This window comes from Salvelinus alpinus, chromosome 4 (assembly GCF_045679555.1).
Source record: "Salvelinus alpinus chromosome 4, SLU_Salpinus.1, whole genome shotgun sequence".
Lineage (NCBI taxonomy): Eukaryota > Metazoa > Chordata > Actinopteri > Salmoniformes > Salmonidae > Salvelinus > Salvelinus alpinus.
In genome coordinates, this window is record NC_092089.1 from 38,255,648 (window position 1) to 38,267,973 (window position 12,326).

The 12,326-nt window shown below is 43.4% G+C and overlaps 1 protein-coding gene and 1 pseudogene across 1 annotated transcript; both read right to left on the bottom strand.

The window, feature by feature from the left end:
- Positions 1-12,326, bottom strand: part of LOC139573487 (glutamate receptor ionotropic, kainate 2-like) — a 218,739-nt pseudogene that overhangs the window by 50,687 nt on the left and 155,726 nt on the right.
- LOC139572239 (uncharacterized) lies at positions 5,977-9,503 on the bottom strand. Its single transcript, XM_071394888.1, has 3 exons — positions 9,497-9,503; positions 7,307-8,849; positions 5,977-7,088 (listed from the first exon to the last, which is right to left on the bottom strand). The coding sequence occupies exons 1-2, from the start codon at positions 9,501-9,503 to the stop codon at positions 7,447-7,449; spliced, it is 1,410 nt and encodes a 469-aa protein (XP_071250989.1). The 3' UTR covers positions 5,977-7,088; positions 7,307-7,446.

Sequence of the window (12,326 nt, forward strand, 5' to 3'; positions counted from 1 at the left end):
CCAGCCAGGCACACAGTGTAACATGATTCAACAGCCACACCATCATTACCCAGGATGCCTTGCAGCCCACACTGCTCATTGGTCAAAGCACTCAAATTAGGAAAAAAAGACAAACGATATGAAAACAAACTCAGAAAAGACACAGTAGCAAGACACATGACATGACCAGGAAAAACAGAGACAGCTTTGTGTTCAGTGGAACAACACTGTATACCAGCTCAAAGACCTTACCCCGTTGAGGCCAATCAATACTATGTGACATACCGACCGACCGCCCGGGAGTGGAGCGCGTCAGAGCCAAAGCAACTGAATCTGGTTGGGGCTGACTGTCATGTACCCAAGGTAACGTCATGTCCAAACTGCACATCCCACAGTTTTCTGGGGGCGGGGCCAAGCCGCGGGAGCAGGGGAGCCTCTCTACAGTGTAGGCCAGCGTGGTCGTCACAGAGACGCCATGCAGGCAGGCACAGTGTGCTCCTCTGTCTCAGTCTCGTCCCCCAAAACCCTTCTGCCCTACAGCCACATCTTCTCAACTACAGGACTTAACACCGTTACATTGACAGGTGCAGTATATTCTACAGCATACTTTACTACATCAGATACCCTGACAGACCCTTGACACACTTATGAAAACATTCCAGCAAGCTCTAGAATATCCATTACACTTTTAACATGGCCCATACAGAAGATAACATTTCTCAAGCCATGATGCATCTTTAACCTGTGCAATATGTAGAATTGCCTAACACATACAGAGGGCAAAAACCTACCCAAATGGGTAACTTCATTATACCCACCTGCACAAGGTGGATTAGAGTCCCAAGAGTTCTAACCGTAACATTTTGTCAATTTCAATTTGTAATATTTTCTTAAAACTTACTCTTACAAATCACAGTATACAAATTATTATACCTGCAAAATAATCACTCAGTCAACTTCATTTAAATTAAGGCTTGCATGCTAATTCATTGCATGCAACCAGCCATCAACAACGGCCAGGAAAAAAATTATTTAAAAAGAAAATGTCAGATTCATATCTGGGCAGATCTTCACTGAGGAAAGTCAGTCCCCTCTATGTTCCATTCCATGGTCCAGATCAAATGCAGTGCAGACCCAGGCTGTTTTAACCATGCTGCAGACCTTACTGTTATCATCGCTACGCTTCCTTAACTAACATAACTTTCAAGTATGTATTACAAAATGCAACATATCTCGTCTTGGCATGCAGTCTCAGTCGATATTACAAGTCTAAATGAAATCCTTCCATTTCATTTAATGTGATGCCCGACCGCAGTTCCTTTTGTTTTGTTTAGCTTTTCTCAATCTAAAGACGCAGACACTAGTTGAGAAGATATGGCATCGCTTTGGCAGAAGGAAACAAAACCAGACTGAGGCAGGCTAAGAGACAGCACACTGTTTTAACTCTCATTCTCATTCTCTCTCTGCACCTAGCTCTTTACCTTCTGGCACATGGGGGATAGGACTTACCTGTTCTGGAACCTGTGGGGAAGGGAGGGAGGCAGGTGGGGTTGGGGACAGAGGAGGGGTACAGTAGATGGGAGATAGGAGAGGGTGGGAGGTCATGCAGGAACAGGGAGGAAAACACCTGGCTCTCCTATCCTCATTCACCAATCAGTCAATCAATCAACCAATCACGCTCATCATTCATAATCTCAAGATCCCACCCAGCCAATCCACACCACACTGTGGACAGACAGACGCAACCAAACCAGTCAGTCAGTCCGCTTCCAGCTACATGCACAGAGGCCCCCATGCATGGTCGTGGGCCTGGTTAAGAGCAAGTTTGTACCCCCAGGACAATAGTGGGATGTGTGCTAAAGGGGGGCAGGCAGAGGCGTCTACCTTGCTGCATGAGAGCTCCAACTCCGAACCAGAAACTATTTAGCAGGGTGAAATTGTTTTCCACTACATCTGAGTCGGGGTTGCAGGGGTGGGGGTTATACCACTCGTAGGGACTAAACCTGTGGCAATCGACAGAGAGCACACACATACACACGTTTATTTCACTTGTGTTCAGCACTAATAGAAGAGACAGACAGTGTTACAGACCAATACTGGCTTGACTTGGCTTACCTGGAGAGACAGGGAAGAGAAACAAAAGTTAGTTAGTCATTGATCACAACAACAATATGTGATACTTTGGCATCTTGATATTGGGAAAATATACCACATATATTGCCCTACAAGGTAACACTAGAAATTGTTATTGTAAGCTAATATATTTTAGTTGTTGTTATGACAATTCATCACTTAGAGTGTAACATGTCGGTTATTTGAACAAAAGCTGACAAACAGCAAGATGACGTACACCATCACTTTATATGTCACTCAGGTCTGCTTTGTTATTATCTCTTCAACTGTATCATCTCAACTAGATGACAGATGAAGTATTTAAACAGCCCTGGGGACTGTGGAACGTCTTCTCACCACTTGTCAGCCCAAAACACACTGCTCACATTGACATGCTCATATCAAAGGCATTTAATCAATGGGATCTGAAAATAACTTAAATGTCACTTGAGAAAAGCACTAATAATCCTTATAATCTACAGATGGGATTAAAATTCAATACATCAAATAGTTCATTTCCATCATGCCTGCCTGACTGTCTGTCTGTCTGCCTGACTGTCTGCCTGACTGTCTACCTGTCTGCCTGCCTGTCTGCCTGCCTGTCTGTCTGTGCTGTGCGGTACTCACTCCCACTCACTCCGCTCTGCTCCAACTTCAGCTCAGCTCACTCCTCAAGCAAAGAGATTTCCCATTTATTCACGTTAAATAAAAGTGACATTACATTAGTAAAGGTTGATTGGGCTACAATTAAGCATCCCTACCCCATTTGTTTGTTCTGTAGTTGTGGAATCGTAGGAGCAATATCTTAAGCCAAGACTCTTTTTTCCCCTGGTTGAAGTATATGACTAATCAAATTGAATAGTCGATGGATGTATTCTGTGGACTTGACTCCCTAGAAACTTTTAAATTCCCCAAAATCTAAATTCCACAAGAATATCAAATGGGAAAACAATCTGATTTTGCATAGAAACAATTAAACAGCAGACAATCCAGCATGGCTACTTGTCAGGTTGGTATCATTTGTTTTTTTTGGTGGCTTAGATATAAAGTTACATATTGGTGACAGCTATATATTGCTACATATTGGTGATAGCATTAAGACATATTACAGTATTGATAATATGACAGCATCAGAACATGCACCATGTCATGAATAATGGGCTTGGCCATTAAAATGTGGTTAGTGCACGCTCCCTATCCCCCATGTCACACTCAAGGGGGTATTCTAGTCCAGCTCCAAGACCACTGAACGTCCTTTAGATCCCACCATTCCTTGCTTTAACACAATCCTTGGCCCTAAATCAATCTGTCTACTCAATTTGCCCCAGATTTGCTTGCTTGTCAGTTTGCAATTCCAAATTGAGTTCATGTGAACTGTGACCTTGGCAAGACGTATGTGACTAGTGACTGGTGCCCCCGGCTGGACCACCTTAGTGGAGATCCCGCTGAGCAAAGCCAATTACCCCACGCCAGGAACACGGATGAGAACACGGATGAGCCAGCTTGTCATCCTACATCCTTAGCTGGCCTGAGGAGAGGGTGGGGTAAGAGGCGGGAGTTACCTCACCGCGGTGGGAATACTAAAACATTCCTGTCACCGTACGAGGAGAACCACTAGCAGCAGCTTAACCTGCCTCTGAAGGTGGAGCTGCCCGGCCACTCCACCAGCCCCATCCCGTTCAGTTAGCTGTCACTTTGATCCAATTACACCGCCCTTACGTTATCTCAGGTCATCAGAGCCGCAGAGGGAGACACTTTGAGTAAGGTCACCGCTGAGCGGAGAGAGAGGAAGAGGGAGAGAGAGAGAGGGAGAGAGAGAAGGGGGGAGAGAGAGAGAGAGAGATAACCACAGACAGACGGGCGGGAGGATGGAGGGCAGACAGGCAGGCAAGAAGGGAACTCAGCAGCAGAGAAGAAACAATGGCAGGCTTTTATCTTTTTATAAGGTCATCCTGCTGAAAACTCAACAGATGATACGCCTGATAACACCAATGTTAGGGGAGAAGAATGAACACAGAGAGAGGGCTAGAAAGGGGCTGTTGCTGGTCTAGTCTCTTCAATTCTAAATGACTGGGGAAAAGACATGGCTATATATCTCTATAGGCTTTATATGAACCTTCCAAGCAATCAACAGAGTTCGAATGGGGCTGTTGCCGTAGACTATTCCATACGGCTTGAAAAAATACATGTATATATATCTGTCTATACACAAACCTCAATCAAATGCTGTTGTTTGCTTCTATTTCCAGGATGATAAAAAATCTATATCTGTATTGTAGCATTGAGAGGCCGACAAATTGTTTTACATGGGGCTTTTGAAAGCATACTGAGACTCTCATTGTAGTAATGGAGGAGAAATGCAGAAGAGTCTAATAGAAATTCCATTACATCCGTTCCCCTTCTACAAATGTAGAATAAGGGATGGGAAATGTGCCTGTTACACAAGCATGTTGTAACATGTTGCAGTTAACGAAGCAGACGGTGTTAGACTGTGTATTGAACATATGATATACTCTGTTTCACAGTAACACAAACGAAGGAGAGAATGTCTAATATTGAGGCCGTCTTCTATCCACCAAGAATGTGACAACAAGATGTAACAATAGTATGAGACTACATAATTAAAAGATTGGCCGACAGAAAGAGAGAGAATCCTGCATAAATGTTTGGATAAATTGTTGACGATAAGCGAGCTCATTCGTTCCTCTGCAGGTTTTATCTTTTTTAAATTCATTTGATAAGGAGGAGGCAGGAAATTAGATTCCCCAAACTGTAACAAGGCGATAATGCACAGAGATGGTGCGGAGGTGGTGGGATGTACAATAGAGACTGTTTCAGATGTTTCATTTCATCACCTACATAACAAAGGAAGAAGGAACAGTGTAGGAAAGATATTAGAGGAAAACAACAACAAGAACACCTACCACAAGCAACAACAACAACAAAAACAACAACAGCTGGTGATATGAGAAGGGTATCTTATTAAATCATGTAAATACAGTAATGTTGTGGTTTTCCCACTGTATCCTGACAGTGTTTCTAAATATGCCATGTAGATCAGTTTGCCTAGGGGGAGCCTAAACCAGTCCTTATAATGTCATCATACAGTATTCACACACACACACACACACACACACACACACACACACACACACACACACACACACACACACACACACACACACACACACACACACACACACACACACACACACACACACACACACACACACACACACACACACACACACACACACACACACACACACACACACACACACACACACGTAGTAGCATAAACCCCCTCACACACACAAAACACACACACATGTGTACACACACATATATATGTACAGTTAGCTTAGTTACCTTTCCAGAGAACGACTGAGGTTTGTGCCACTACACTGTATGGTACATGCATGCTACTGAAGCCCTACCAGGCCTAGTGTCTAAACAGAGGGAAAGGGATATTTTAACACTTACCCAACAACACTTACTTACTGTGATCATTTAAAAAGATAGGTGCATATTCTGAACCAACTTAGATGACAGTTGCAGCGTTTTATTCTCTTGTGTGATCATATCGCCAGTAACATTGGAAAACACACATGTATTAACTGTAAAACTATTGGGTGTACAACTCAAAGAGTTACGTTCCCCAAAAGTTTTAGAGTTAACATCAACTTTTCTTTGTCTTTTTCTCCAACGTGCCTCAAACGCCGGCCCTAGTCAGGTGAGAGCAACCAGATCAAGGGGAGAGATACAAGACCATGGTGCTTGTCTATAGAGCAGCAAGAGGAACTGCCCCTCTCTACTTTCAGGCTCTGATCAAACCCTACACCCCAACCTGAGTACTCTGTCCCCCCCCCCTCCCCCCCCCACACACACACACATACCAAAAAGCATTTTGTGAACTAACACTGGCACTTAACTCTTTTCCCTCTTACTAGCTCTGACTTTGCTACTTTATTGAAGAAAAGCGTACTTACTATGACTGTGATATGTAGTTGTCCCACCTACCTATCATAAGATGAATACAATAACTGTAAGCCGCTCTGGATAAGAGCGACTGCTGAATTAATAAAATGTAAATGTGAAAATGTCAAACTCTGCACTACTTTCCAGTGCCTGAGAACTAAGCCTGAACAAAGCAAACAAAAGATACACAACTACTACCAACATAAAAAACGTACTTTGCTTAGCATTACACCATCCACAATACCATTGCTCTTATTTCAATAATAATATCCAGCCTCTAAGGTCAAGATGAAAATATAAGAACGAAATGTACTACAACTGGTCAAAAATCATACTAACCAATATGGTATCCATCAAAATGAAATGTCTACACAAAACAGTTTATCACATGGAAAAGCTAAATTACATTTAAATCTTACATCATGATTGAATATTTCAATAAAATGCTAGCGTTCTCTGTAAACGTTATGCTAAAGTTCCTGCAGGACTGACCCTATTCTCCACCAGTGGACCAGTGACTGTGTCTGAAATGGCACCCTATTCCCTATATAATGCACTTATTTTGACCAAAGCCCAGTGGGCCCAGGCCAAAAGTAGTGCATCATACAGGAAATATGATGCCATTTCGGACACAGGCAGTTATTAGGGATACGAGGGATATGCTGACTCAACGTGTGCACAGGGTCAGATGCTGATAACTATCCAATCAACTAATCCTGATGAGTTTGACAACAGACACACACGTTTACCTCAAGATCTAACACTCACCAGCTTACCTCAAGATCTAACACTCACCAGCTGACCTCAAGATCTAACACACACCAGCTGACCTCAAGATCTAACACACACCAGCTTACCTCAAGTTCTAACACACACCAGCTTACCTCAAGTTCTAACACACACCAGCTTACCTCAAGTTCTAACACACACCAGCTTACCTCAAGATCTAACACACACCAGCTTACCTCAAGTTCTAACACACACCAGCTGACCTCAAGATCTAACACACACCATCTGACCTCAAGATCTAACACTCACCAGCTTACCTCAAGATCTAACACTCACCAGCTGACCTCAAGATCTAACACACACCAGCTGACCTCAAGATCTAACACACACCAGCTGACCTCAAGATCTAACACACACCAGCTTACCTCAAGATCTAACACACACCAGCTTACCTCAAGATCTAACACACACCAGCTTACCTCAAGCTCGAACACACACACCATCTGACCTCAAGTTCTAACACACACAACAATTTACTTAAAATTTTAACACACACCCGCTCACCTCATGTTCTAACACACACAACAATTTACTTAAAATTTTAACACACACCAGCTTACCTCAAGATCTAACACACACCAGCTTACCTCAAGTTCTAACACACCAGTTGACCTCAAGATCTAACACACACCAGCTGACCGCAAGATCTAACACACACCAGCTTACCTCAAGATCTAACACATACCAGCTGACCTCAAGATCTAACACACACCATCTGACCTCAAGTTCTAACACACACCATCTGACCTCAAGTTCTAACACACACCAGCTTACCTCAAGTTCTAACACACACCATCTTACCTCAAGTTCTAACACACACCAGCTTACCTCAAGTTCTAACACACACCATCTTACCTCAAGTTCTAACACACACCAGCTTACCTCAAGTTCTAACACACACCATCTGACCTCAAGTTCTAACACACACCATCTGACCTCAAGTTCTAACACACACCATCTGACCTCAAGATCTAACACATACCAGCTGACCTCAAGATCTAACACACACCATCTGACCTCAAGTTCTAACACACACCATCTGACCTCAAGTTCTAACACACACCATCTGACCTCAAGTTCTAACACACACCATCTGACCTCAAGTTCTAACACACACCATCTGACCTCAAGTTCTAACACACACCAGCTGACCTCAAGATCTAACACACACCAGCTGACCTCAAGATCTAACACACACCAGCTTACCTCAAGCTCGAACACACACCAGCTGACCTCAAGATCTAACACACACCATCTGACCTCAAGATCTAACACACACCAGCTGACCTCAAGATCTAACACACACCAGCTGACCTCAAGATCTAACACATACCATCTGACCTCAAGTTCTAACACACACCATCTGACCTCAAGTTCTAACACACACCAGCTTACCTCAAGATCTAACACACACCAGCTTACCTCAAGATCTAACACACACCAGCTTACCTCAAGTTCTAACACACACCAGCTTACCTCAAGTTCTAACACACACCAGCTTACCTCAATATCTAACACACACCATCTGACCTCAAGATCTAACACACACCAGCTTACCTCAAGTTCTAACACACACCAGCTTACCTCAAGTTCTAACACACACCAGCTGACCTCAAGATCTAACACACACCATCTGACCTCAAGATCTAACACACACCAGCTGACCTCAAGATCTAACACATACCAGCTTACCTCAAGTTCTAACACACACCAGCTTACCTCAAGATCTAACACACACCAGCTTACCTCAAGATCTAACACACACCATCTGACCTCAAGTTCTAACACACACCAGCTTACCTCAAGATCTAACACACACCATCTGACCTCAAGTTCTAACACACACCAGCTTACCTCAAGATCTAACACACACCAGCTTACCTCAAGATCTAACACACACCAGCTTACCTCAAGTTCTAACACACACCATCTGACCTCAAGTTCTAACACACACAGCAATTTACTTAAAATTTTAACACACACCCGCTCACCTCATGTTCTAACACACACAACAATTTACTTAAAATTTTAACACACACCAGCTTACCTCAAGATCTAACACACACCAGCTTACCTCAAGTTCTAACACACCAGTTGACCTCAAGATCTAACACACACCAGCTGACCGCAAGATCTAACACACACCAGCTTACCTCAAGATCTAACACATACCAGCTGACCTCAAGATCTAACACACACCATCTGACCTCAAGTTCTAACACACACCATCTGACCTCAAGTTCTAACACACACCAGCTTACCTCAAGTTCTAACACACACCATCTTACCTCAAGTTCTAACACACACCAGCTTACCTCAAGTTCTAACACACACCATCTGACCTCAAGTTCTAACACACACCATCTGACCTCAAGTTCTAACACACACCATCTGACCTCAAGATCTAACACATACCAGCTGACCTCAAGATCTAACACACACCATCTGACCTCAAGTTCTAACACACACCATCTGACCTCAAGTTCTAACACACACCATCTGACCTCAAGATCTAACACACACCAGCTTACCTCAAGTTCTAACACACACCATCTGACCTCAAGATCTAACACACACCAGCTGACCTCAAGATCTAACACACACTAGCTTACCTCAAGATCTAACATAAAAGCCTCACTCTTCATACCCTCTCTTCGCTTCTCCAATAATCCTACAAAAACCCAGACTCTCTCTATAATGCGCAAACACGTGATCAACCTTACAAATGATCAAGCTTTTTCAATTGTCAGCCACCTCTGTCCTTTTTCTAAGTCACTGTCATAACTAGCAGGTTCTTACTGAGCTGATATTATTCCTATGTAGATTCTATCACTTGGTATGTTTGAGGCAAGGTGGAGAAAAAAACAGAAAAGACAGTAGTGACTTTGAGACACTGGAGACAACAGGGAAATGGGGGCAGCAGCCATTCACACCAACGAGCACACACACACACACACACACACACACACACACACACACACACACACACACACACACACACACACACACACACACACACACACACACACACACACACACACACACACACACACACACACACACACACACACACACACACACAGTACCAGTCAAATGTTTGGACACACCTTCTCATTCAATATATATAGATATGATGGAGTGCTGCATCAGATGACCTGGCCTCCACAAGCACCCAACCTCAACCCAATTGAGATGGTTTGGGATGAGTTAGACCGCAGAGTGACGGAAAAGCAACCAACAAGTGCTTAGCATATGTTGGAAAAGCATTCCAGGTGAAGCTGGTTGAGAGAATGCCAAGAGTGTGCAAAGCTGTCATCAAGTCAAAGGGTGGCTACTTTAAAGAATCTCAATTATAAATATATTTTGATTTGTTTAACACTTTTTTGGTTACTACATGATTCCATATGTGTTATTTCATAGTTTTTATGTCTTCACGATGTAGAAAATAGTAAAAATAAAGAAAAACACTGGAATGAGTAGGTGAGTCAAAACTTTTGACTGGTACTGTACATACACACATACTGCACACACACAGTCCTGAAACGGCTGGTTTAACGTCTCTGATCGTAAGGTTTGTGTTTGTGTGCATTATCTCCTGAGCAGCAGATAGTTGTGGCAGACCAGGGAACAGCAGTGATGTGTGGAGACACAGAGACTGCCCAGGAATCACTTAACAGCAGCTGCCTGCCTGCCGATAGGTAACACTCAGCCCTCCCTCCATTATACTGGGAGAGAAGGCTGGAAGGGAAGTGTCTTTGTGTGCTGGAACATCTACTTTCCTCAGATATATAGACTTTTATCTGTGTACCTTGTTCTTCAAAGTTGGTTGCATTATTAAAAGTTTGAGTGAATGTGTTTCTGAATGTTTCAGTATGGGGCTAGCTATAAAGTCTGTGTCATCTGAGTGAGTAGGTATTGGTAGTAGGTAGTGAGCAGATTTTGTCCACTTAGTGTCAAGATTGTAACATATTCACCGAGAGACTATCTTGTTAGTCAGATGGGGCAAGGTTAAATAATTAAGACGTTAGCATATAATAGTATGTGAATGAATTAGCAGTGATTTAGTTTTAGGCTGGGTTTCTCTACAGCACTTTGTGACATCAGCTGATGTAAGAAGGGCTTTATAAATACATTTGATTGATTGATTGATTACTGGAACTAACGTGTTACCTGGCTATGACAAACAGCACACAACTGACACCCAAGTAAGCCAGCAGAATATACATCCAGATATCGGGTGAGAGGGGGTTGAGAAAAGAGAAGACCCCAGGGTTGGTTCCGTTGGGCTTGCGGTAGAGGATACTTATCCCCAGTGTCATGAAGGGCTTGGAGAAGTCGATGACCTTCTCCCTCACGTAGGTGATGGCCAGGGGAGCCACTGCCAGATCAGCTTTCTGTCAACAGACAACATAAAAGGGAAGAAGGATAGGCTGTAAGTCAGAGACGCAGGAAGCGTTTAGAGCCAATCAAATTAAGAAAACAGTGCCTTTACACATCGCAGAGTCCGTCCCACGGCACTTAGGAGGAAATGTAGAGCCTTTCTAACTCTCTCTCTCTCTCTCTCCCTCTCGCTCGCTCCTCCACACACTCTCTCCCTCACAACCCCCCTCCCCTTGTATACGCTCTTTCTATCCCTCCATCTCACATACATCCTTTCCTTGTCTGACGTTGAACCTAAACTAAGGCAATCCCCCCTCCCTCTACACCCCCACCCCATTTAGAGGATGGATGGTCCTATCAACCACAGCCACTGGGGCAGAGGAGTGTCAGGGTGGAGGAGGGAGGGCTTGAGCGATGGAAGAAGTTTTTCCCAGAAAACAAGATAACGTTCAACCAATCGCCATACTCATAAGAACACAGACATCCACATGTTATATTGTGTCTCTGATCTGAGAGAATCTTATTTAGTTGTTATTTCATAATAACCCTATTTCTTCACAACACTGAATCAGGGGTTCTACTTTTTTATCTACATTCTTCCACAGCCTCATCACTCATATTCCATCCATACGTATCCATCCGCCATGGCTCAGAGTGCGAGTCCTTCTTCATGTTAATACAGTATGTTGAGCTTGACCTTTCAATTGGGCCCAAGGCTTATCCGAAACGTCCCAACCAATCCGGTCTCTCTATGTGGGGTTAAACCTCTGTGTGGTTGATCAATCTGCGGCTCCATTGTGACACAGGTACATGCTAAACACTCACAGCAAGGTCAACAACATCATTTCACAATGAAATATCCTGTTTGTCCCCATCAAGGTTGTCATACATCAATCTAGATTGAATGAGGTGGTTTGGTCCCAGCCACTATAATGTATGAAGAACTATTTCTGATATTAAACAGGACATCATCTGTAGTCATACGAGGTAGGCTGTCTTTATCTGTTCCATGTCATTTAAGGCCAAGTGAGACGCAATACGATTAAGACGCAATACGATTTAGATCACTTAATGTAGCTCATGTCTAG